At 40.9% G+C, this 27,717-nt stretch overlaps 1 protein-coding gene across 2 annotated transcripts; it reads left to right on the plus strand.

Annotated features, from left to right (window-relative positions):
* Positions 1-152: 152 nt before the first annotated feature.
* Positions 153-24,868, plus strand: sparc (secreted protein, acidic, cysteine-rich (osteonectin)). 2 transcript variants are annotated; one of them, XR_521274.1, is made up of 11 exons: positions 153-255; positions 11,769-11,834; positions 12,197-12,289; positions 14,663-14,750; positions 17,158-17,279; positions 17,460-17,580; positions 19,581-19,714; positions 20,866-21,014; positions 22,700-22,848; positions 24,041-24,131; positions 24,680-24,868. XR_521274.1 is itself a non-coding variant. In XM_008306231.1 (10 exons), the coding sequence occupies exons 2-10, from the start codon at positions 11,778-11,780 to the stop codon at positions 24,067-24,069; spliced, it is 942 nt and encodes a 313-aa protein (XP_008304453.1). In that variant the 5' UTR covers positions 153-255; positions 11,769-11,777; the 3' UTR covers positions 24,070-24,543. The 2 variants fall into 2 exon arrangements, 1 of the variants encoding a protein (XP_008304453.1); XM_008306231.1 differs by lacking the exon at positions 24,680-24,868 and having other exon boundaries at positions 24,041-24,543.
* Positions 24,869-27,717: the final 2,849 nt, after the last annotated feature.

Genomic DNA, 27,717 nt, shown 5'->3' on the forward strand with positions numbered 1-27,717 from the left:
GCCTAAACTTGAAACGGGACATCAGTGGGAGCCCAGAGTGAACATTAAGCCCCGCCCACCAGGGCAGGAAGACAGAGGGGAGGGTGTAATGTGAGGTTTGGGTTGAGGGAAAATAGGAGGAGGAGGGGGAACCGTGTCCAAACTGGGACGTCCCACTGGAAATGTCTTCTGTGTTAAGTGGTGAGAGTGTTAGATCGTCCCGGCCCTGCACACAGCTGACTTCTCTCCTGGTGTCCCTGCTCTGCAAAGCCGAAGGTAAGAGGTCTCAGTCTGCACTGCAGAACCCAGCTCTGCTTAGCGCTAGTCATGTGACACTGGATGGTGATGTGAAGAAGTTATGGGACTTTGTGTTTTCCTTTGTTGGGCATCCAGATGCAGTGATTTGAGGACATGTGGAGAGAGAGATTTTTCACAACTTACTGACTTTGTTTTCCTGTGATCATGCTATAAAACTCCACTTTGTCGTGCATTTTGGTGAAGCTGAACCTTTAAAAGCAGAATATTTTTCCTTAAATAATGACAACGTTGTTTGTCACCTACATTAAAATCAGGTCAAATCCATCAAGTCTGACATAATTAAAAACCTTCACACTCAGTTCACCTGCTACCGTTTCACATTTCCACAATCTACACTTGGTTAACTGCGAAAATTTCAAAAACAGCCGCCTTTTTCTTACTATTTACTCTTTTCTTGCAAACACACCTTAAAATGCCAGACATCTGGTTTAAAGGCAGCTGCTTTGGCTTCAGAACTCTGTGTACAGACTCGCCTGTCATTACTGCTAACAGCTGCACGGAAAATCACTCCCTGCAGGTAAACAATCTGGGATTATGAGGATTCATTCTCTGTGGAGGTATTGTGTGCCACATCGGCAATAAGAGGAGGAGGAGGAGGAGGAGTGGTGGGGACTGTGGGTTCGGGCTTGGGGGAGGAGGGATGCCAACACAGGCTTACATGGCAGTTAAGTTTTAAAGCATTTTTGTTTTGGTCTCATTGACAGCTTTGATTTTCTACTTGAAACAATTAAAGTTTTGTCAAACAATCAGTCAAGAGTTGAGTTTGGCAGCACAAACAGCCGTTATCTCTGGTGACTTCTGTCAAGGGATTTCGGAAAACTATCCGAACTGAAAGAAAGAAAGAAAGGAAAGAGTGGCGGTGGATGAAATTCCAACAAAGCCTCACAGAGCAATGGGAGCGTTTCTCCACAGATATCCCTCTCAGACTCCCTCCCTTCATCCCCCTCTCTGATTACTCACATGTAAAGGAATGCGGGTTGCCATGGCGATCGGTTACCAGCTGTTTCTCTGAGTTAATGAAGATGCCTTCAAGTGTTGGAACTTTTTTGTGATTTATAATAAGAGGGTGAAATTCTTGCCTATTTTTTAGTATGCATTTGATCAGAGCACGGTTTGTCCTAGATTCTTTTTTTTTGCTTCAACTGAGAGAATACATTTTTCTGCAGCACACAGTGATAATCTCTAGACAATAGCATGATTCCAACTTTGTGGAGAGTTTAGAGAAAGCCCTTTCCTGTTTCTTTGTGCACAAATCCAGCTCCATAAAGAAATGCTTCTCACACTTTGCTGTGGAACAACTTGATTGGCCTGAAAGAGAGAGAGAGAGCTCTGATCTTAACCTCATCCAACAGCTTTTGGATGAACTCGAACTCAGCTGCGAGCCAGAACTTTATCACGCAACAAGTGTTGAATCTCACTAATGCCCTTGTGGCTGCAAATCCCTGCAGCCAGGCTCTGAAATCTGCTGGAAAATCTGAAACGAGAACAGTGGAGAAAGCAGCGCCTGAATGCACATAGTTTCGACTATTTATCATGGCTGTGCAAGTAGATGTGCTGTAAACCTGTTCCTCAAAGACAAAAAGGAAATGTATGCTTAAGTGTGACGGTAGAATCCTAAGTTGCTTTTTTAGCTTCATCTATCTGAACCTAACATCTAAGTACAAATTATATGTATTCTGTCTGGTGTCTCTGGAAGCTCTGCGATCCTTCCCTAACACTCTGCAACACCTCTCATGTCGATAAAAGACCAAATCACTTAAATGTCCTTCTCGTTGGTCACACCTGTCGAGGATTTTCCCGAGCTGTGTTCGGGAAGACCGAAGCACAATGTGTCTAGCATTAGTATGGACGAAGAGGAGACGGAGCGTCTCTGGGGCTTAATTGTTGAGGTGGCAGGTCTGGACCAAAGTGGGAGGAGGAGGAGGTGGAAGGGAAGGGAGGAGGAGGGGAGGGGGGCTGTGGCGTTGGAGCTGAGGATGCTGTGAAATACCAGGGCCAGCTTGGCAATCTCGAGAAAAGCACTAATCCCCCCGACAGGAGGGAGGGTTTTATGCTGCTGTCTGGACTTGACGTGGAGAAAAAAAAAAAGAAAAAAGGAAAGTGGAGTTTAGTGTTAGTGAGAGGGGCAGAGACAGAGACAAAGAAAGACAGACACAGTGTCAATAAAAAAAGACTGAACATGCAAAAGAATTTTTTAAACAAACAGGATGGAGAAGAATAACAGAATAGTGAGATAAAAAGGAAAGGAGACTCAGTCCTGCTGCTGCTGCTGCTGGGACAGAAAAACCTTCCTCAGATAGACGCGACTCATACGTTTCTGGGCTTGACACTGTTGTGTTGCTCCACCAAACTTCTAAATCACTTCTTGATCAAGCAGCACCTTCTCTCAGCAGCTCTCGTTTGCCGGCCATCATAACTAAACACATCGGCTCTTCTCTTTATTTGAATGACAACAGTGAGGGTTTGGAACAACAAACTATTGACATGTTTTCTGTGCAGTTTTACATTTACAGTCAGTGGAGATGACAAAAGTGCTTTAAGTCACACATCTGCATCTAGGAGACTTCACATGCACAAACAAAGATTGTTGAACTTTTATCTGCTCAGACGGGCAGCAGAGGTCTGATTAAAGCTGAATAAACACGAATAAGTGCAGCTCTGTGCTATTATCGGGAATAGCAAAAAAGCCAGAGAGAGGCGAGAGGGCAAGGATGAAAGCAGAGTGCAATCAAAGCAAAGAGAGGTATAATTTTCCGCAGCAGTTCATACAAATCCAACCTAATGGCAATGAACAATGCGGAGCTGTTCCTCTAGAAACAATCACCACTGATATGAGAGCGAGTGCATGTTTTTTTTGTTGACAACAATCCAGAGAAGAGAACTCAGAGAGAAGACATGAAAAGGAAACAGAAAGAGCAGTTTTTCACCCAATGGAAAGTGTAATTTTGTCCCGATGAAGTGAAAAGGGTGGGGAGGGGAGGGAATGAGGTCAGGTGACGAGGAGCTCAGGTTACAAAGATCCTGACTTTTCTTCTCCTTTTCCCCCGAGCTCGCCTCCATTCTTCTGGTCTTGTTTGTGCTCTTTGTGCTCACCGATACAGGTGACTGCTGCTCTCGCTGAAAACTGCTCTTTGTCCAGGCAGCTTAAAGGGAGTTCCCCTGCTGCACACTCTGGAGAGAAACTGGATTTGTTTTTCTAGGTGTCTGATTGCCAGCGAGAAAATAGTTACTGCAGGTTGAAGTTTGAACTTTTAGGTGACCAAATAGTAAAAACTTTGAAAAATAAAAAAGCTGAGTTTATTATTCATAAAGTAACTGATATTCAGCAGGTCAGAGGTCCTTTGTTAACAGTATAAAGAAAGACACGAGTGTTGTTTCATGCTTTTGTTTACCTCAACAAACTCCTAGAAAACATATTTTAAGCGTTATTGCTGCAGTCAAAGCCTCACATACATAGCACATGAATATAATCCAAATGCTATTAAAACAACTTAAAATAACATTTACATTTTGGTGGCATATTTGCTCACTTCTAGACATCAAACATAAAGTGAATAATCTTCATAGTGTCATTATTATATCAGATGCTAAAGTCAGGATGCACTAGACGATAACTGAGCAGTCGGTCTCTGAGCAAATCAGATCTGGGAGAAATGAGCTGATGTGAAGATGTGGACAGTTTTATCAAGGAACAAAGTGCTGTGGCTAGGGAACTGGGGTAAAGCATCTTTGAGACAACAAAGCATCAGTGGTGAGAATCGACTGAGGGACCAACAGCCACAGCTGCTCAGGGATGTTAAGGAAGCAGCGGACGTAAAGGATTTGTTGCTAATATCAGATGAAGCCTGTATATACCAGACACCACAAGGGACCTCCAGCTGCCTGGCAGGGTGCAGGCAGTGGTGGGCCGGATGCAACGCTCCGACAGCATGTTTTGGCTCATCAGTTTAATATTGAAAATCTTTCAATGGTTTGGGGCCATAGTGCTGCATACATGTCAGAGTTATTGTAAATACTAGTTTCAACATGTAGACAGCACTCAGAAAACAGTCTTAGTTGTAATTCCGACTGGGTCAAGTCTGAGCAGCAACTTGCAGGGCTGAGAATTGAAGCCAAAAACAACAGTTCCTTGAGCGGCCACTTGGGGCTAACTCCAGATAAGGCCAATCACTATGAACCTCGATGTTAAAACAGAGAACTTTCCAGCTCAGTAAAAAGATTTCTTTTGCTCTCTATAGCTAATTTCCCCTTCCAGCAACAGGACAAAGGGATCATTTTTATATTACTCACCCATTTAAACTGTATTAAGTAGGGATGTTCTGAAATATTCTCAGGTCGGGTTCAGGGCCAGTCAGGCATTTTTTAACTGATTGGTATCAGCAAGAACCTAAACTTGATCCTTTGTGTATGTCCACTGTTACATATGTGTTAGAAATTTGAACAATTTACTTTAAATGCGCAGCGATATAAATCAATAATTGGGTAATTGATCAAATAAATAGGCCACAAAAGTAGCCGTTACATATGTCACTGGGATATAGGAACAGTGTCTAACTGAAACCAGTTAAATTTCGTAAGTGTGTGCTGGCCAGAAGTCATCAAGCTTCACAGAGGACCTTGTCATGGTGCCTCTGTACCAGCTAAAGCCGCACAATGCTCTGCACCTGCCACCATGGATCTGCCCACTTCCTTTGGTTGCTACAGTATGAAACAAAAAGAGGCTCCATCTGATGTCAGTACTTGAAGCGTGCATTAACTAGAATAATGGTTTCGGGTTTCAGAAGATACTATAAATTAAATGTCCCCAATAACATGAAGACTGCATGAAAAGAATCTATGGAGAGGTTGAGTTTCAGTGACAAACAATAGCCTCAAAGCACAAAAAAACCCAAAAATAAATCAGCGAGTGAGATGACCATTTGCATTTTAGTTAAATGGTTGAACTCTGATGGAAGTAATGCTGCAGACACACATTATGAGCCATTATGCAAGTGTGTTTTTTTTTTTTTTTTTTAAACCAAGAGCTCTCCCTCTATTTGTTTAAACTGACTCACAGTTTGTCATCTGTGCTTTGTCTTTAACAGCTTACATTTTCCAACAGTGTTTCTGTTAACTGACCACAAAGAGCTTAGCCGTGCTTTGCTGCTACACTCAGATCTCGTGACAGGGTTTCTAACACCTGTTTGACCTTCTGCACCGCAGCTTGATCCTCCCAAAAACAAATCTGTCCATCATAGCGACCAGATGGTGAAAGAATTGTATTCCTGATCTCCTTCAGCTGGATGAAGAATATCTTCTCTTTGGGGGAAAGGAAGACTTTAAAAAGTGCTGAAATAGCAACAGGTTTTGAAGAAGAAATGAGTGAAACTTGAGTTCACAATTTTCTGATATTTTGGAAACCAAACAGCTGATCGATTCATCCAGAAAATAATCAACAGTAAAAAAAACAAACTGTTTATTAGTTACAGTTTAAGAGCGAATCTTCATCAAACCAAACTCCATTCAAAAAAGTTCCAATTTTAATCCAGACAGAGAATGTTCATGAATGAATCCTGATTTTTGGCTCTGATTTGGTCGCCTCCAGCTGATTTTAGAATCTGGATGAATTTCTGTCACATCGGTTCTCGTGTTTTTAATTTTTTTTCCTCCTCTATGGCTTCTATGAAGATCTTCTTTGCACAGAACCTGCGACCCTTGGGAAGAGTGGTTGAGAAATCAACCTATTGTAAAGATGCAGGCTCACCGAAAGTAATTCCATGTTTTTATCTTTGACAGTAGCAGATTTTGATCAAATGTTGGATCCGAATGTTAAGTTTTAAGAAAAACAAATTGCTAAGTTCTCATCTCTCACAGCTGAAATCTGAAGAATTTTTCCAGACAGCACGCAGCACATGATAAAGTATTTCAGTAACTACAATATGTCTCCATCCAAATAACAGACAGAGGAAATCACTGTTCATTCTCAGAGTTTTTACTGAATATTTGCTGTGCACAGTCCTTCGCATGCCAGTGTTGTTTGTCTGCGCTGTTTGCTGGCAGATAGACTGCGACAGGTTGTTTATCCAGGCCTCCGAAGCCGCCTCTTATATCACCAAGGAGAAGAAGGAAGAATTCCTCTAAATCTGTTCCCTTTAAAGCCCTGCTGGAAAAAGAGACAGAAGCGGAATGAGCCAAAAAAAGAGAGATATTACGGTGACAGTTGAGGGAGATATCTGTGTTAGTGGCAGCTCCAGTCCAGGCTGTTTTCCTCCATAGCGAGTTTACACTTGCTTACCTAACTAACCTCCCAAATTAAATACATTTGCGGGGAAAAAGGGCCCCTTTATGAGCCTGAAGTTTCCCTTTTAGCCTCGGCCCTGTTTGATTATGGGAGCAGCTTTCCAAATAAAATAATTTGTTTTGCTGTTACGTCAGTCCGTCCGGCCTCCTCCTTCCTGCCGAGCTGAGCCGAGCGGCTGTCTGACCAGAGAGGAATACGTTAAAGCAGACATACGATGGGAACAGCGTGTCCCTCCAAATCAAACACTGACCCCACACCTTTTGGGGATGAGACCTTTTTTTTCCCCCCGTCTCTTTGCAATCAGATTTAGCTCTACTTTCTCTCAGTCAGACACGCCACTTATATGATCTGTCAGGGGTTCTTTTTACGAAATTTCCCGTCAGCAGAACATCTTTTTTTTTTTTTTAGCTCAGCTTTTTCAAAGGTACAGAGAAGTTTCCTTGTGTGCAGGTTATTTGGAGACGTCACTGTCTGCGTCCACTGCCAGGGTTTCTGTATTTTTCCATGTCCAAGCCTGCTTAGGACTTCTTAGTCCGACTTTTCTGGGCCTTCATAAACAGTGGGCTCTATTGTAGAAGTCCTGCTTTGACACTGCATAAAGGACGGAAAGATTTAACAGGTTAAAAAGAACAATGCAACAACACTCATGCTGATTTTCTCCAAAATTATTCAGTTTTTCTCATTGATACCCTTCGTTCACGACTGTATAACTCAAAGCAGCTATGACATGAGATTTACTGCATAGGAACATTATGGACATTAGTATCTGGCCACAAGGAACAGCTTTAATCTTTTTAATGTTTTGCATGAAGCTGCGTTGTGCTGTGTAGAAGAAACCAACGACACTACACAGATATTTATCTGCACCAAAAGTCCAGAGAACTTTTAGTTCCAAAAACATCCAGAAACTTTCCGCTTTTCTTAAAGATGCCTTCAGGCCGTTGTCATGAGTATTTCCACTGCAGTGTGAGGTTGTGTAGCTGTGTTGTTCTGTCATTTTTGCACATGACAACACACACACACACAAATCATGACAGCCATAACAAAAACTTTTCGCTGCATGTGCACCTATCGCAGAGTTTGATTCTGTAACTCCGTCATCTTTCAGCACAACGATTAGAACAAAGTAGCTTGTTTGCAGTTGCAGGTCTTGGGGAAAAAAAGCAGATTGGAAAACGAGGGAGAACCAGTCGGGCTCCTCAAGCGTTCTGAAGAACCGTTGTCATGAAACTTCATCGAGACCCCAGTTCCTCTGTTAAAAGCTAAAGCTAACAAATATGTCAGTCAACAGGAACTTGAGGCAGACTTAGTGTGGCATGAACAAAACCATAATCTGCCCTTTCAGCCTTTCTGTTTCTCCGACCGATACTTTAACTCCACCTGCACCAAAACAACAACAAATAGTAGTTATCAGTCGTCTGAGTGGTAAATTGTAGGAATATAGTTGAATATTTGCAGGACTGATGGAAATGTGGACATCCGGTGCTGGATATTTAGATAATGTGGTTGTTCTGGTTGCAGTTTCGAAGTTTCTCATTGTAGGCAGGTCTGTCATCCAAAGGTGCGAAAGAATGCTACATCCCAAACAAGCAAATGAAAATAAAACAAACACATCAGTCATTTCTAACTGCTGCATGTATTTGAAAGTGACGGCAGACAAACATGCTCCTACAGGCCAACAGTCGTCCACATGACAGACTTCTCTTGTTTCGCCTGAGAGTTTGTCAAACAGCACATCGTTGACTGTATGCAGAACTTTACCCTTTTCGCTGCATGTGTCCAAACATGTTGCCCTATTCAGACACTTCGTGTCAGGAAGATTTTCACCAGCCAGGGCGAGCATTCCTCCACCCCCCAAAATGTCAAGTTCAGTTTCCCCTCGCAGCAGTGTTTTTAAGAGCATTCATCTTCCTTTCTTTCATGCCGGACTTGATAATTGTTGCACACTGGAAGATGCAATGTTCCAAGACAAGATCGGCTCATTAAGTTTGATTCCTCTCTTGTTGGTTTAAACTTGTTGCCCTCTTCGGCGAGCTGCAGGAATTCAAAGTATGCACAGCTCTGTTTTGCAAATCTTATTATCCCCCCGCAGATCTCATGCAGCGTTCAGTGTGTCGTACAAACTGTGTCACTTCGCTGTTATCGCTCTGAATGAGAAATGTCCCTTAACAGACTCTTGTTTCAAGGTAAATTCCAGTTTTGTTTGATGTCGAGATGAAATAACAGTCAGGACTTTGAACTTTACAACTGGCCGACCCAGACGCTTAAACCTGCCCCTATATAGCTGCCATACGTTCCTTGATGTTGATAAGATTTTTTTCTGGATGTCTGGATAGAACAGCTGATTTCGTGGTTGTGAAGTAGGAGATAACTAATAGAGACAGAGAAGCGGAAGACCAAGCAGTGCTATGCTCCATTACCAAACAAAGGAGCCCCTATTTAATCCTTGAGACATGCAGAAGAAAGAGAAGCTGGGAAGGAGATGCTGTTCTATCAAGTTTCCAACAATGGCTCTCAGACAGAGGAGGGGAAGACGGAGACACAGATAAACCACTCATGGACAGGCTCTTCTCACGGCAGCTGTATCTCACAGGAAATTTGCACATTTTTATGTGAGAAAGTGGATGTTCTCCAACTGAGTCCATATAAAAGAGCTTATTGTGGCATATGGACTCTACAGAAAGTAGAAACAGAAAGACAATGACCAAGTCCTCACTCTTTTTTTTTTAGACATAAACAGAAGTGTAGAGTCCACAGTCATGCTAGCAGCAGGAGGTGGTCGGTATGGCTTTAAAGCACATGAGCACAACCCACAAAAAAAAGACTTCCCAACTCGGTCTTGGTCGTGATTTGGGCTCAGTTTAGGTGATTTTTACTAGAACACCAGTTATCACAATTCATTTTGAGGAGAACATCAGTGTCTGTACCACATTTATTGGTAATCTGTTCAATACAATAACACATAATAGCCTCATGGTGGCGCTAAAGACAAAGTTTGATCAGTAAAACTGTTTGGGTTCATCATCTGGGAAACATGAAAGCTGTGCCAAATATAATATCAGAACATAACGACTTTTCACTCCTAAAATGTGTCGTAAAAATGTAATAATCTGTAAGTATGGTTGATATTATGGCCAATTTAAGCTTGAAGCAGATACTAGTGAGTAAAAAGAATTTATTATGTAGTTGAGAAAGATTTTGAATTTTGCAGTTGACAAAGTTTCTATATCTTCTCACTCAGAGTTTTTCCCTCCAAACATGCCAGATTTCTTATTTAGCGGCTTCTGACACACATCAAGGTTCAGACGAACGTAAGTCTGTTAAACAGAAAAAAACCTGAAAAGCTTCTACTCATCAAATTTTTGTGGAAAGCAATTTGTAACAAAATGTTTGATTTCAGATGCATTTGCAACCATAAATTTCCACATGCAGCTCTGCAATATCAACGTCTTTATCAGCCTCAGAAGGGCAGCACCAGGCAGCCTCTACTAAGCTTGGAAACAGCACATTTTGTATGTATAACCATGTGTACAGTGTTGATTCTGTAATTTTGTGGTCAACATGGAGCATGCAGCGAACAGAAGATCTCATAATACAAGCTTTCAGGCTTTTGCTCCCGTTCTCTCATATCACTGTGACTATTATACAATCGGCCCCAGTGGGGAACTGAGCCCCGTTTTGCATATTAAAGTCCCCAAAATCACACATCAGGCTCATATTATTACCTATCTGTCATGGTTGTACAAATGTAAATATGTATTCAGCAGAGCTGTAGGGAAGCGAGTTTTTCCAAACAGAGTCCTTGTGGAAATATGAGCTGTGAAAATAAGTTGCCTCGGGTCGTGGAAAACTGCTGCTGTGAAAGTGCACGTAGCGACGGGAGCTGTTTACACGCCTGTTTCCACACAAACGGCAGAACGATGCGCTGATCCAGCCCGTTCCACTTCTGAAAACTAATTTGCTGCGTTCAGCTACTGTGTTTGCTCTGATTTAAGCGGCAGAATGAGAAAATGCCTTTCAGTGAGTGAAATTGTGCTCCTGGGGAGTCTTTTTAACAAAACCACAAACAGCTACAGACAATTTTAACACAATGTGCCCGTAAACAAAAGCAGACACAGAGAGAGATTCTGTTTGGGAAACTGGAGAGCTTCTATTAGTGCATGCATGTTGTGTCCAGATGCTTTTGTTGTCCTGTGAACAACTGCAGGGTTCTGTCAGATGATTGCAGATGTAATCATTTCAATTTGAATCCTGATTCTCATTTCTAATATTGCGTTTGAGCAAGAAGAAAAGAAAAAAAAAGTGAAATAAAAACTTGTGTAAGTTAGGAATTTAGTGTTTTCTTTATATAATAATAAATAAAGATGTGTCCATGTCACAATGAATACGATATTTGTTTCTGTGTTGATTTTTAATCTTAGTATTAAAATGGTGGCACTTGTTGGTTCTAGGGCATCATCATCCCATCGACTGCTCCATTCTTACATCATGCATACTACCACTTTTACTACTAAAAAGAAGACTAGTAAAATTTTCAGAAAGCATATAAATGTAACAGCATCACTGCTGTCTTTTCTACAACGTGCACTTTTGCGTCAATACATGCACAACTACACTAAAGCGGGTTCATTTTCATTTTTCAGGAGTAAATAACTGGAATCTAGCAGCCCAATATTATTGAATCAGTAATTTCTATCAATCTGGAATCTTGGGTTTGATATTCAAGCTCAAACTGACTTCATTTAGTACGTAGGTGTTCCTCAGGGAACCATCTGTGGTCCCCTGTAGTTGCAAAGCTGCAGCAATTGTTTTTATTTGATTAAAACTTGTTCAGCCTTTACTTTTTGTGCCTTTTGAAAAGTAAATCTTACTTGGTTCAAAAAGGGCAAAAGTAAGTTCACCTAAAGTGCAAAATACTAAATAATATTAATAATAATATTTGCTTTTTGTCCCTTTGTTTAATCTTTTATTTCTTTAAATATCTACAAATCTGGGATTTATCTTATAGATGTATGCATTTTTATAAAAGATCCACACTCTTTATTCTGCTCACATAATCCCACTGGGGGAAACAAAAATCTGTGAAAACGACAGTAAAAACCTCATATAACTGTTTATGGTTCTGCATAACAACATATACAGTGTTTGTGTTAATGTATTAAAAAAGAATTGTCTCTTCTTCTGTCCACAGACTTTGAAGATGAGGGTGTGGATCGTCTTCCTCCTGTGCCTGGCTGGCCACGCCATGGCTGCTCCTGTAAGTGTGTGTGGTCCTGCTGTGGTCTTTGTCTTTTTGTGAGCATGTTCCTCTCTTTGTGTGGCATCCTTTCTCCTTTCCTGTGTGATCTCAAGCTCACGCGTGACGATGCGTGATAATTGCGTTTTCTCGTTCATCCAGACATCCTCTGCTTGTTCTTGTGTGCGTTCGTGTGCGAGAATGAAAAGTTTGTTTTTCCACAGCTCCCCCGAGTGTAATCAAATTGTGTGTATAATCTGTTTGTGCTATTGTGCGAATGAGACCATTGTCTGCTTCTGGCTTCCTTCACTCAAGTGTTTTTCTATGAGCAGCTACAAGTGTGTTGTGCTGGTTTTAAGTGTGTCTCTGTGTGTGTGTCTCAGACTGAGGAGGAACCCATCGTGGAATACGAGGCCGTGGTGGGAGAGGAGATCGTTGTGGAGGAGGAGCCAGCAACCGAGGAGCCAATTGTTGAGGTCAGTCCAGATGTTCCTTCAGTTTCATGGTGCTTGTTAGTCTTTGCGTTCTCCAAAATTCTTATTCTGAAGAATTCTATCATTCAACATAGTCTTCATCAGCCGAGGATTCCACGGGGATGTGGTTTTATCTGAGAACTTTAAAGACTTCTTGTCCATGTTAAGTTATTTATCTAACAGAAAGCACCTAAATCATATTTTCTGAATTTTATTGTGGCTAATCAGAGCAGATTCACCACGTTTTCTCATTTTTGTCCAAATTGTTTTGTAATTGCTCTGATCAAGTGTTTGCTCTTGGTAAATGACTGGCTCTGGAAACGTGACAGCACACAGCGATGTAGAAATACTCCACTACATGGACACGTCCTGCATGAAAAAGTATTAGCAGCAAAATGCAGTTGGCTTCTGATATGGTCCCTCTGACTGACATGTGCCATCATTAGATTATCAATAAGGAAGCTGTAATGCTTTAGCAACGTGTTCCTGTTGGAGCTGCTGCAGGTGGAGCTGGTTTGAACTGCTTTATATCCAGTTCTAAGATGCAGACCCAAAAGATAAATGTAAAGGCTCCAAACTTATGGGAGAGGAAAGAAAAAAACAAAGTTCTGATCCACAATCTGTTTTCATTTTGTCTTTAACTTCTTATTTTTGCTGAGATATTGGATCATCTAAACATTAACTGATTGCACACTGCCTTTTGTTAGAAGCCAAAAAGGTTGGAAACCACCGATTTAATCCCAAAGAAATGGTTTCATGTGTTATATTTTTAAAAATGTGTTATTTTTTACATTACCAGAATCATCCTTCACACTTCAACGTTTATGCTGCCATGATCGCTTTAGGAAACTCAACCCAAACACTTTTTTTTTTGCTCTCACATCCGCACCGTGTTTTCTGAGCCATGCAGCTGCTCCGAGAGATGAGCTGATGTTTGAAGGAAGCGTAGGGGGTTCGAGGGCTGCAGCCAAAGAAGTTCGCTGGTATTTTCTCACATGGTTGTGCAGCGGTGCTTTTTCATGTGTACACCCACAGCGAAGCAGCTTCACGCAGCCTGTAGAGGAATCAGACTAGAGACATGTGAATATGCAAAGAAAGATACACCTCAAAGAGCACGGCCCAGGTCCAATAGGGATTAAAGAAGCCAGATCTGCTTTTTTAGGTTTTCCCACTCCTTTAGTATGTTATAGCTCTATTGTGCATGTACAAGGTTAAAAAGCAAAAAGATTCTCTCCCACAGAAAACAATTCAGTTCAGTTCAGTGTTATTCATATAGCACCAATTCACAACATCTATCAACTCATAATAAGGTGAAAACCTTGCAGATTTTAAACAGAGAACCCAACAAATCCAGAGTTGTCTTTGGATTCCCTTAAAACAAGCAGTCGGCGACGGTGGGTAGGAACCACAAAAAAAGAACAACCCTTTAATGAGGAGGAAAAAACACCTCAGACAGAACCAGGCTCAGGGAAGTCGGCCGTCTGCCGTGATACCTGCCTGAAGCAGCCTGTTTGAAGTCTAGATTTTTCCTCCATCACTTACATGTCTTCCTCTACATGCAACAGTCTGACATGATTTCCTAAACTGAGCAACTTCTTCCAGCTATACTCAGAGTTACTGTACATAACCAGCGTTCCCTCGCTATCATCGAGCCAGAAGTCCCTGACATCAGTTTGATTCACTAAATTAAAGATTTACCAAAGTCTAACCAACCAAATCGTTTAAATTCTTTCAAACATATTTTTCTTTGAAGCTTTTGACCAAATATTTCCAACAGACAGAGATGGAAAACATTCATTTCTTCCAGCTCCTGCCATGTTTTTACCTTATTAGGAGAGGAGAGAAATCACCTGACTGACAACGGTTACTTTTCAAACCGTCCTCCTTAACTGGACGTAAACAACGCAGAAGTATCCCTGCACCAAAGGTTTCAGTCTTCATGTGAAGGTTTTATCGTTTCCTGCTCCAGAGGTCCAGCGGGACCAAAGATCCCACAGCTGTTAATTTTAGCCGCTCGTTCAGCTGGTCAGGAAGCCATTACGTTTTTCATAGCTTCACCACATGTAGACCCAGCTGCTTGTTATTGTTGGATATTATGGTCTGGCTGCTCCCAGACTCTGTTTGGCCTTCAGGGAGGAACCTTCTTTAGTGGTGACGTTTCAAGTTTTTTTCAGGAAAACCAGATATATTTAAGCGGTTTGGTTTAAGTGGACGTCGAGCAGAAATAGACCCAAAGACCGAAAATCATCGGCTACACCGAGGAACACTTTATCAGATCAGAAAGGTTGATGGAATTAGCTGATCCTCACTCTGATTACTTTATGATGTGTCACGCAGCCTCTGACAGTCTGACCTCTGACCTCTCATGTTCCCCAGGAGACCGAGGTGGGGGCCAACCCAGTGCAGATCGAAGTTGGAGAGTTTGACGAGGCCATTGAGGTTGTTGAGGACGTTGCTGCCGAGAGTAAGTCATCACGCAACTTGTTTTTGTAGCTCGGGAGGACAGTGGACTGATTTACATTCACTCTCTCAACCATCCTTGATCTCCAACTGTCACCCCAAACAGGTGTAAGTTTCTAACATATAATGACAAAATGTGGCCCCTAATCTAGTGTTGTATGCACCAGTTAAAGTATTCAATCGTTTGTTCAAGGAGTTTAATTGATAAATGCATTCTCAAGCCCCTGACTCTGACTCCAGCCCTTGAGCTAAACTTCAGTCTGACTTGAAGCCTAAAATCAAGTCTAAATGCTCAAACTAACTTGGTCAGTTGGACACTTCATCCAGGTCCCTATGGTCAGTTTTGAAGAAGTAAGGCTTTAGCATCATTTGTCAATGCGTAGGGTACTATCAAACTGTAAATACCAGAAAGTCACCGATGCTCATTTTCAAACGGAGGACAATGGAGGTGAGGATTGTTGCAGATGGGACTATTTAGCAATAATGGGTTCACATGTACTGTGATAGACTGGCGACCTGTCCAAGGTGTCCCCTGTCGTCGCCCTGAGTCAGCTGGGATAGACTCCAGCCCCCCTGTGACCCTAGTGAGGATTATGCAGTGTATAGATGATGGATAGATGGGTGGATGGATGGATGGATGGGTTAACATGTAAAGGGCGCTAATTTAGTCCAAACCATGATCTCTTCCTAACCCTAACAGAGTAGTGTCAATGACTAAACATAACCAAATAGTGACTGAGGCCAAAAAATGTGCTCAGAATTTGGAAAAACATAAAAAATACCAAGAATTAAATGTACAAAGTTTTAAATGGAAATCACTCTAAAAGCAAGGATCCAAACCTTACAATGTGTTCAAATATGCTTTTTCAGTTTTATTTTTTTGCTTCAAGTGAAACTAAAAAAAGACCAGACCCAGAGCAGTGTTTAGGTGTGGGACATTATCAAGCTGTTAACACATTAAGTGTATAATTTGCAGTGAAGAAGTTAAAGGAATAATCACTTAAATTGATCAACGTTTAGGTAAGAATTCCTGGAAATGTGTCTTTTACATGACATCACTGTACAGATACGTCCACACACACCTACTCTGGCTTTCATAAATCCTGAAGTGTCAGTGACTCCGGAGATAACGATGTGTCATGTTGTTTTCTCGCACACGACGTCCTCCGATATACATTGTGACAGCGTTTCATTTAGCTGCATGTCACCGCCTGTGTCCTGCAGCTACAGAGGTATCCGGGTTTAGCGAAGCCTCAAACTGGCAAATCAAACAGTCGTAATGACAGACTGCCTCGTTGTGTGAGGAGACAGCTGTAATTACATGTTCCACCCTGCTGTAAGAGGCAGCTCGACCACAGACGACACCGACGGCAGGAAGACAGCCCAGACCTACAGACTGTACACAATGTTCTGCCTGAGCAGTGAGAAAAGATGGACTCGGCTCCGTCACGCTGCTGAAAAGCATCAGAAACACCAGAGAAACTTACTTTGAGAAGTACTCAGTCTAAATAGTCTTTTAAAGTACTTAATGAAGAACCTTGCACATGTTAGTACCGCTGTGAAAATGAAATAAGGTGACAACTGAAATCCACATTTTTAATAATACGACAGGCAGTGTGAATGAAAGATAGAAGGACAGCTCGGAACAAAGGAAAGCAGGAGACTAAAAAAACATGTCAGTGATTATTTTTAAAAGTTTAATTTAATAAAGTTTTAAAAGTAACTTAAACCCAGCCAAGTGGAATGAATGGAAAAGTAGAAATGTGGGGGGAAAATAGTAAAATAACAGAACAAAAGAACAATTCAGAACCTAAAAAGTCAAAAAAAAAAAAGTAAAAAAATCGAATCTAATTCTGCATTTGAGTTTCTAGAGGCATGTAAACCTGCTTCTTAACCTTAAAAGAAACAATCAGGTGTTTAAGAGATGAAAATCATTTATTGGCACACATTTTTCTCTACATGTGGCCTCCTTTTATTATTAGATGCTTGGAAAAAAACAATTAAAAAAAAAAAATTCATAGAAAAATAAAATATTTTTTTTTTCTCCATCAGAAATTAGTTTAATGCACTGTAAAATAGTTTTATTATCCGTGTACCTTTCGTGCTTTCGGCTTTAATAATTCCATGACTGCAGCTGTTTTCATATGAGGCAATATTTTTACCAACAGGAGCGACATTCACACATTTCTGTCGGCAGTTTTCATGCTCATGTCGTCATTTCCTCATGTTCTTATTAATCCTTCCACGTATAAAGGATTTCACTTGAGTTTTCTTTTGGCAATAACTGTGCTGGAAAAAAAAAAAAAAAGAAAGAAAAGTATTTGCGTCTGGATTGGATCATGTCGGCTGTTTTTATTCGCTGTGAAGCAGACAGCAGCTCAGGCCTCTCTGCTGGTGTTGTCTCCACACAGATCCCTGCCTGAACCACCACTGCAAGAAGGGCAAAGTGTGCGAGGTCGATGAGAGCAACACCCCCATGTGTGTGTGCCAGGACCCGTCCACCTGCCCCACCGCCGAGGGAGAGTTTGAGCACGTGAGTCCAACAAGTCAATTCATCAGCATGATGAAATACATTTTTTATTTTTTGTGGAATTAGTGCTCATGTCTGGATATTGGATGTTTTTTGACGTACCTCCTGTGACACCGGTTTGACTTTGCGTGTGCTAAACATGCAACCAATCGTCGGTCTGAGCATTATTTTCCTCTCTTCCAGGTTTGCGGCACTGACAACAAGACCTACGACACCTCTTGCCACTTCTTTGCCACCAAGTGCACCCTGGAGGGAACCAAGAAGGGCCACAAGCTGCACCTTGACTACATTGGACCTTGCAAATGTGAGTCCTCGCACATTTATTGAAAAGACACGATGCATTGTGACACAACACATCGCGATACATCATGATATGATACGCTGCCAAACATTTTGACTTTTGGTTATAAGGTGAAATGTTGTGAAGTGATATGCTATGATAACGTTATGATAAGAGATATGCTGTCCATGAAAACACCAAATCTGTTACCGCTCTAGTTCTGGTTCAGTCGTTCTGACTCAGTGCTAAAACAATGAAGACTGCATCAGTAATTCACAGCTGAGAGTCTCACGAGAGGCGACATAAGCAGTGAGTTAATTTAGACGATATATTAAAGGATGCCTTTTTTTGAAAACCTCACAGGGACGTCTATAGTGTCATTCGTGGAAATCACACCACAGACACTCAAACCAAGCGTGTGCATCACACAGATGTCCTGAGTGAAAGCTGTGATGAACATCTCTGTTAGAGGTCAAACTGGGGCAATCTTCTGTGTGTGTTGAGTCACTGAGTAAACGCTGCCTCCACCGAGGACACACCCATGTCACTGGAGCCAGATGTTGAAGTCAGCTGCGGAGAAAATGCCTATTTCATCAGATTTAAAAATATCAATTCGATCATTTGAGTGGTCAGTGCCTGTAGAGTTGCTGTGCAGGTAAAAACCACAGAAAAGAAACAATCTGAGCACTTTGCTGGAGTTTCATCTTCTTAACTTCAGTCTTAGTTCATGCATTTGGGTGTTTTAATGTCATTCCTCTTACATGTTTGGACATGGCATGGCTGCTGTTTTTTTTTTTTTAATCTCTTTGTTCACTATTGAGGGATCAAATGTAGCTTAAGACCCTGTTTGGTTCCCACTCAGCTCCTTCTATGATAAGTTAGGAAGCCAAAGCTGAGCTCAGGTCTGTCAGCACATCTTTTCTCTTAGCGTACTGTTAGTCCTCAGCGTCTCCACTCTGGGAGTTAGCGTGCTGTGACTGATGGGCGGGTCGGACGGTCGTGTCGAGCCTGAAGGTTTGCAGCTCAGCAGTGGGAGGATCCATCCAGACACGCAGGCTGCATTTCTTTCACTGTTCAAACTGAAACACACATACAGTGTGAGGAGATGAGTCAGGGCTGAAGGGCTCAGATGGAGATCAGTGCACCGAACAGGACTCAGCTTGTGAGGATGAGTTTGAGTGTTTCACCCTTAAGAGCGATACAGGGGAGCTGATCGCATGGTTACAAAATAAAGGAATCCAGTTTCCCAGTTTAGATTCACCTTTTACGTTGCAAACATTATTTTGACAGACTGGACTGGCATAACAATGTCATTTAAACTTCGATTTCTACATTTAAAACTAAATTCAAGTCGAGGTATTAAATTTGCTTCATTTTTCTTCACCTTAAGCGGACGATTTCAAGTCCCCTCGTTTATCCTAACTTGCATTTCAGAAGGTTAAGACTGGTAATTAAAAATGCCTTTGATTGTACTGGAAAGCCCCTAACTGCATTTAATTCCTTTAGAAGTTGTATTTTTTGGAGGATGGAAGACTTTTTTTAAACGAACTGAGCAGGTTCACGATTACATCCTGTCTTGTACAAGAACTCGTAAAAGTTGGATTTGAACAGATAAAGATATAAGACGAAATGCAATAACTGAATGAAACAAATCAAAAACACAGCGTCACGCTAATAACTTTAAAATAACGAGTCACTTCAGATGCTTTAAAGGTTTTCAGAGCTTTTGACTCACTGTCACTCATTCATTCAGCTCTACTGGTTGAATGAAGACAATGAGTCCCAGTTTAAAGCTCTGGAGGTTCGTAAGCAGACCTTTAGGCAACCAGTGTGCCTTGTAGGAAAATACTATTAGACAGTTTACAATAATTTCACACTATTTTGGAGCATTTGCAAAGCATTTAAGTTGTTTTTTTTCCTGCTTCAATTATCAGAAATCACATGGCTCCAGTTTAAAACACGTGTTGCTCTACATGTGTACATGATTCATATTCATTCAAGTTAAACTGTGCGTCTCTGTGCAGACATCGAGCCCTGCATGGACAGTGAGCTGAACGAGTTCCCCCTGCGCATGAGGGACTGGCTGAAGAACGTTCTGGTGACTCTGTACGAGCGCGACGAGGACAACAACCTGCTGACCGAGAAGCAGAAGCTCAGGGTGAGTCCCGTTTAAACTTCAGACTGCTGGAAGAAATGCGCCGATCCTTCACTGCAGTGCAACAATATGGGAAGATTTTGTCACAAGTGAAAGTCCCACATGCACAAATCTACTAAAGTGAAAGTGTACAAGTGTGTACTTAAAGTTTTAGGAGTTCTCATTTAATAGAAACATGTTTTTTTAAATGTTTTTTGAGCTAATTTTACCTCTATGGTCCACTGAACATGGGTCAGATCCCTCCCGAGGGTCCAAGAGATGGTTAATGAGGGTTGGAAACACATCTACAGCCATTTATTTTCATTTTCTTCATTTTTTGGTGGGCAATTTTACCAAATTGCACCTTTTAAAAGAAATGAATAAAGCGGGATTCTGTACACAACAATACAGAGATGCAAAGGAACCTGCACGTAGATATCAAAGCACAAACTGTTCAAACATCATTACACAGACGTTAAAACGCATCTTTAATCTAATATATTGTCCTTTTAACACACACTGCATTTGACTACGTAACACTCAAAACCCTCATCATGCGTGTAAAGGAACCTCAAAGAAAGAACCTTAACGAGATGGATCGCTTCACTCCCTCTGAACAATTCAATATTTAGCTTGAAGCACAAACTTTAAGCTAAAAGAAACCATTTAAAGTTACAAGACACCTCATGTACATCACAACACAGACGGTTTAACAAGATGTCGCTCGTGTATCACAAATATTTAAATGCATTACAGTAAATACTGAAAGCTAAGTTTTGTCCAGCGATTCAGCCAGAACGCTGAGTTTAAACAAGTAGAATCTAAAGTCCAACATCTGTCTCATAGCTCCAGAGGTGGCTTGTAAAGAACAAAGACCAACTCAAACTGTGTGAGAAAGTAACTCATTCAAACTGTTTGTATGTGAACACTGAGAGAACTCATGGATTGTGCTTTTGACAGCGTTACGCTGATTTAACACGGTGATCCATAAAGAAAAAGCTCTTTTTGTTGTGACACATTCCTCACTGTGTGAAACCTTTGCGCCGCTTACGAATGATTTTCCTCGAGACTGAAGTGATTCGTTTGTCTTATTGAGTATTAATTGTGTCTCCACTTGTCCGTTGAGAAGCTGTTCATGTGTGGTGACGTGAAGTGTGTCTGTGTGATTGCTTCAGGTGAAGAAGATCTACGAGAACGAGAAGAGGCTGCAGGCTGGCGATCACTCCCTGGACCTGCTGGCCCACGACTTTGAGAAGAACTACAACATGTACATCTTCCCCGTCCACTGGCAGTTCGGTCAGCTCGACCAGCACCCCGTCGACGGGTTCGTACTGCACACACAAACGAGCTTCTGGCAGACAGAGCTGATTGGTTTCCAGTGTGGAGAAAGTGGCCTCTGATCTCAGACCAGAGTGAAATGATGGATCCAACAGTTCAGCACCCACTTATTCTAAAAACGGATGACGTGGCTTCTAGACCCTAAATGCACCCGCCAGAACCCAAACTTTATGGCATTTTCCTGTTGGCTGGTGATGATTTCACCATGTCCACAGTCATGCTGACAGACTCAGAAAAACTAGTGTAAGCAAAGCATGAACATCGATCTTTTTCTAATGGAATCATGGTCAACCAACCAACTACACTGAGATAAAGAGATTCCTCTAAAGCCAAGTTTTAAAGTTTCTAAAAATCAGATTGTTCCAACCAGTGTCTCCACAAGATATTAACCACACCATATTCATGAACACAAGGTTTTAGGTTGACAGCAGTTTAGTAAATTAGGTTCCTTCGATTAGATACTCGATGAGACTTGGTCCATCGGTTCTGAGTGCAACGGTCAAGTTTGACCACAAAAAACAGATTCAAGGCTTCGTGGTAATAATTTGGAATATTCTCAAATTCATTGTTTTAGTAGAATTTATAAGTAAAAGAAACGTCGCTCACCTTTCAGTGCTGCTTGTATCATATTTGTGACACACAGTCGCAACCACCTGATATGTTCAGTGAGCAGGGAAGGGATTTGAATTTTTGTTAAGTTTTCATGCCAATTTATTGCAAGTTCAGTTTGATTTTAAATTGACTGAATGCAATCACCAACATTATTAGATACATAGACGACTTTACTTTCACTACATAAAATTTTCAGTACATTAAAAAAAATTAAATTGCATTTAGAATGAACTTACAGTCGACACAACGCTTAGAAAAAAATAAAGTTTGCAACTTAAAATGTGGACCTTAATTGGTAAATTAGATTTTGTTTCATGCCACGCGTGTAATTAAATCGAGAAAATACGAACGTTTGTGCATACTTTACACTATGAAGCAAACACCTCTGCAGACCATAGACTGTATAAAAGATGGACGTAGCAACCGGCCCTGAAAAATGAAGCCAACCCGGAAGTGTCAAAAACCTGCAATATCACTACGTCCACTAGCTGCTGGCTCCAAAAAGCCCTGGCTCTCATAGACTGGAATTGGAAAAGAAGTGATCACAGATCAAGAAATACTCCATTCCTACAGCTCAGGACGTTTTTCTTATTAGTTTTCATGGTCAAATCCAGAGATCAGGTGGCCAATCTGAAAATAAATCAATACTGAATTTTTAAAAAATCTTCAACATTTTGCGGGGCAAGGGGCGTGGCTGGCTTGATTGACAATCGGCAGCAACCATACAGACGAAGCGAGCAGAAGGCGGTAAATGTGGGCGGGCAGAGAGGGCCCGCCTCTCAATCCATCTGACCAATCGCTGCTCCTATGGCTCCGCCCCCCTCCGACGATTTTTGCGTCACTGGCTCCAAAAATCCAAGATGTCAACCAGGAAGTAGCAAAACCCTGGCTTCATTTTCTCAGTGCAGAAACCAACGGGTGACGTCACGGTAGCTACGTCCATCTTTTATACAGTCTATGCTGCAGACTCATTGATATGGTGTCTTGTGTGTGTTCTCTCCACACTTGGAGCTGAATCCCTGTTTGTTCATCTCTGTTTCTACATTTGTGCTTCCTCAGATATCTGACCCACACAGAGCTCTCCCCCCTGCGTGCTCCCCTCATCCCCATGGAGCACTGCACCACTCGCTTCTTCGAGGAGTGCGACTCTGACAACGACAAATACATCGCCCTGGAGGAGTGGGCCACTTGCTTCGGCATCAAGGACCGTGAGTGTTGGCTTTTTTTTATTTTGTAGTATTATTATTAAAAAAATAATAATAAAATAGCTCCACAAAATGTCCTCTGAAGGATTGAAATACGGTTACAACACAGTGACTCGTGTACAGCCAGCACTATGCAGTTTTCTTCCTCTGGAGTTCAGCTCGTCTCGCTGCTGACTGACTGCAGCTTTATGGGAGTTTAGCTGAAACTATAGTTTCTGGGTTACAAACAAATATGTTTTTGAAGGTGTCTAGGATTTTTCTACTGATTTAGGACATTTTTGCAACACTGAATACAAAAATGACATCTGCTTTTCTGTATCAGGTTTTTATGCCAACTCAGTTTAAAAAAAATCGATTTTGCCACTAAATTGATTATATTTGTTGACATTAGCAATTGATTTATTTTAGTATTTCTCATATAAATTCAGATTTTACAGGAAAAGTTTCATTTTATAATCCTTTCCATAAGCTAAATGATCCAAAAGTTGATGAGTATAAACATTTGTAAAGGTAAATACAAGTAAAGTGCATGTGGTGACAAATCAAAATTTTGACCTCATCGAGCAAAACCAATGGAATATTTGGATTCAGCACATTGCAACTGTCCAAAATCAGCTCAGTGGGTGTAGACCAGTGCTATTAAACATCAGGAAAAGTTTAAAAAAATGTCCAGAGGAGACATTTTCTGTTTGCTTGTAGCAGCAGATCCTTACAGCTGGAAGCAGAAACTGAGATTATTTTTCATTTATGTTGAATAAATGAACAAACTAAACGAACACATCGTCAGTAAATGTCATTTAGGATGTTCTGGACCAACTATAACTTAACTGTGAGAAATATTTGGCCATATTTTACCAAAGTAAAGCTTCACATCTCCATAATGTTTCACAGAAATATTATTTATCGATGAATTATTTGAAATTCTGACTCCATAAATAGCAACTTACTATTTATGAAAATGCTCCAAATAATTGAAAAAGACAAAGGATAATAATTTAGTGTTAATGTTCTTTTCACATCAGATTAATATGCATTTTATTTTCCATCACATCTACCTTTTTTTTTTAGTTTCCCTACTCCGCTACATTTCTCCCCCTCACTGACTGATTTATTGGATGTTTCCTCTACTGTCACGCCCTCGTTAATCATTCTATCAGTCGGTGTTGATGAATGTTTTGTGTCTTTGTGTTTGCAGAGGATGTCGACAAAGACCTCATCATCTAAACTCCTCCTCCGTCCGACCTGCAGCAGTTATGACAACTCCTAGTCGCTACTAACGGGACAAGGTGCTGATCCCTAAGTTAAAGAAAAAAAAAAAAATCACAGTAACGGTGCTAATTGCAATTTTTTTTTTTTATTTTGGATTTTTTTTGTTTGTTATTTTATAAATAATGATCTTTCCTGCCTATACCACTAAAAAAAAAAAAAAAAAGATTACAAAAGAGAAATGTGCACAGTCTGTACTAACCGTCACGTGTTCAAGAACCTTTGAATTGTTGGTTGAACAAAACACCCAGAAAAGAAAACTAAAGACCTCTGATGTAAATGTATGTTGTTGACAATATTATATATATGCTACCATGTGTTTCAGGGCTTTAATTGGCGATGGATTTGAAACATTAACTTGAGGAGACGAAACTGTAAAAGTCAAAAATAAAGTTTCTAAATAAATGCTCCCTCTGCTTGCTTTCTACTAAACTAACGGTTTAGTTTTTGCACTCTTTTGGTGGTGGACTCCTTTTTTTTTTTCTTTTTTTGAACGATTTTGTGTATTTTTGGTTTTTGATCTTTTGACTACTGCTAAATCAGCTGTTCATCTTTATTTTCCATACAGATTCCGTGTCCTGGACAAGGAACACGCGTGTACTGGTATTTTAAAAGCAATAAAGAGGATATATTGTTTGGACGTTTTAAACGAGGGGAAAATCTCGCAGGCTGAGAGTTTTTCTCACACATAGCATGTTTCTACTGACACTGAGAACACGACCAAACCCTTTCCATGAATAAAAGATTATGAAACGATCTGGGAATCTCTGCATGCATTCATATCTGCGCTTCTTTCTCCTCCGTGAAGGACTTTCTATTGAAGTGATCTGACAAGAGATCAGTGTGACACCAGGAGGCAGGAGTTTTTTTTTCCCGTTTTTGTCACATTTTTTTGTCGTCTTTGGACTTTAAAGCAGAAACGTATCCTCTCCTGTCATCTGTCTGAGTCACGTTTTATATATATAGTGTCTCTATAATGCTGCCTGTAGCGACTTTTAAAACCTTTCCTTCATAATTCAGTTTAAAACCTAAAAGACAAATCAGTTTTACAATCCTCTAAAACAACTTCTTCTCCCTTTTCCCTGCAGTACATGTTTTCTTTTGCAGTGTTTTTCTCTCAAACATTATCAGTCTGTAGACTCAGGGGCAAGCTGTTTGAATTTGTGTAGAGTTTATTATATGTCATTTATAATTCATTAGCTAAAATAATAGATTTTTTCTTATTTTTTTAGAGGGATGGAAACAACAAAAAATTTTCTTTGTTTTTTTCTTACTTATTGGTTCCCAAATCAGCCAAACGTAGTTTACATGTCCACATTTTCTTTCTTTCTTTCTTTCTTTCTTTCTTTCTTTCTTTCTTTCTTTCTTTCTTTCTTTCTTTCAACAGTTTACGCGTTCTTTTTGTAAATGCAAGGCTTCATGTCAACCCAGCTTGTGCATGTGCCAATCGTTACCTGAACTTGGTCTTTAACTTATTTGGACGTAACGGTATCATTTGTTTAGCTATAATCCTGAAGTCAGCATTGCTTGGTGTTTGTCCATCAAACAGTAAAGGATAAGGAAAGGTGTTCTGTCATGTTCCTCAACACTTTCCAACAGCTGCTTACCTGATCTGAGCTCCAGAACTCCTCAATATAAAACTTCTTAATGTCTTGTAGTGGAGCCTTCAGATGGTCTCCATGTCTGATCCAGTGTTCACATTTCTACTCTTAGTGATGACCAAGTCTGCGTACTCACATTTTATCCATGTGTGACTTGGAGAAACGTGGAAACAACACAAAGGTTTTCTATTTCTTACCACTTTCCTACAAATGGTTTCCAGACCTGAGTGGCTTCTATGGATGTCTAACCAGTTTGTTGAACCATAATTCTTACCGTTGGTGGTTACCAGAGTGAAGCATGCATGGTCTCTGACAATCCGACGGTTTGTCCGACCACATGGACACAACATGTGCACTTAGAGCCACTAAGAAACCCTCAGACGACCACAGACAGACAGAAAATATTAACCAACACGAGTGACTGAAACTGTTTGAGTTTGTAGAATCCTGCACGGCCTCTCCTTTATGTTTAATGCTGTCAGTAGAGGAATTATGTTACATCAGCCCAGTGAGTTTTATGTTATTCTGGCATTGCAATAGAAAGCATATACTTATTTATTTTTCATGTTAGTTGCTGTTCATAGATTCTTCTACATGTGGAGAATCTAGACATTAAACACATAGAGCTACAAAACAAAACAGGTTGATATTGCCCAGATGCTGCTATGAGTAGAAAATGCAGGTAAAACATGTTGTAGTTTGAGCTGAAGCAGCCCAACAGCTCACTTTTTGCTTTTGTTAATCTGTCAGCTTGTTCCCGTGATGCAGACGTGGACTCCAGGCTGTAATCATATTTTAAAATGAAAGCAATAAGATGCTGTTTAAACCTTTTTTTTTTTATTAAAAATATTTTTAAGCACAAGTTAAAGTTGGGAGGAGCTGCGCTTGGACAAGTTTACAACCTCTGTGTACAGAAATAGATTCAGAAGAGGCTGCAGTTTGTGTTAACGTACCGTCATTCTAACACACACACACATGTGAGTTGTGACTGGTTACCGCTGCCGTGTAGTTTAGCTTTTGAACTTTTCTTTTCACGCCGTCAGATTCCTCATTGGTGATTTCTCTCACTTTTTACTGAAAATAATCAGCAGGTGACTTTAGTTTAGTTTTTAGCTCGACAGTGTCCAAATGGAGCCTTGAATCTAATGACGTTAAGTCTGAAAACAAGGCTAAAGTTGTCTGTCAGTGTTCAACATGGCAGCACACATTTGTATGTGCAGAAGTGCTTAAACAATACGACTCAGCGTTGCTAATGAATTTTAGTTTAGAGAATCAGAAACGTTGTAAGATGAGTTTACTCTGAACATAAACTGGAGCGTACTGCAGCCCGAGCACAGCGGTGTATGTGGCAAATCTGTTTAAAATAAGCAAAACCGCAAGAACATTACGTTCACAAACAAGCAACAGTTGTTTGTGCCTCCAGAGTCTTAAACACAGTCTCCTGCCTGAGTGTTGAACCGTGTTACACTCGACTGTCTAACTCTGACTGTACACAACGCTGCTCGTGGTCCCCTGGGAGACAGCAGAGGGAGAGCCGGAGCACCCTGTTACCATCCCCACCCGTTCATCCAGACTCCAGTGTCAGGAAACAACAGCTGAGCCTGGTCCACAAAGCCTGAAGTCCCTCCCTTCAGCCGCAGAGCTCCTCCTTCGTACTGTCTCTCGCTGCAGCTCAGACGGGGGAGAGGGAAGTCGTTTAATAGAGTTTTTTTTTTTTTTTTTACAGTGGAAGTCCTTCTACTGGAAGTTAAGAAAAGCGATCTCACAAACTGATGTTGGTTGAAGACTCTCTGGCTTATTGAACATGTGTGTTGGGTTGTGTTTGGATGACGGCGTATAAAAGCGATGAATGTGAAGTGACACATTTCACACAGGATATTCACGGCTTTCAGGACTTACATGTTTCTTGCTGTGCTCTTGTTTCTGATTCAAATACATCTCAAGCTTTTAGAGAAACTTCTGATGTTTCCCTGCAAAATTTTGGCTTTAAGTTCAGACAACTTCA

This window comes from Stegastes partitus, unplaced genomic scaffold (genome assembly GCF_000690725.1).
Source record: "Stegastes partitus isolate 25-593 unplaced genomic scaffold, Stegastes_partitus-1.0.2 Scaffold45, whole genome shotgun sequence".
NCBI lineage: Eukaryota > Metazoa > Chordata > Actinopteri > Pomacentridae > Stegastes > Stegastes partitus.

Bases quoted from the DNA above. Each gene is read 5' to 3' on its own strand.
- sparc (XM_008306231.1), top strand. From the start codon at position 11,778: ATGAGGGTGTGGATCGTCTTCCTCCTGTGCCTGGCTGGCCACGCCATG. The intron at 14,751-17,157 runs GTAAGTCATCAC...GTCTCCACACAG, and splicing joins TGAGGACGTTGCTGCCGAGA to ATCCCTGCCTGAACCACCAC. The intron at 19,715-20,865 runs GTGAGTCCCGTT...TGATTGCTTCAG, and splicing joins CCGAGAAGCAGAAGCTCAGG to GTGAAGAAGATCTACGAGAA.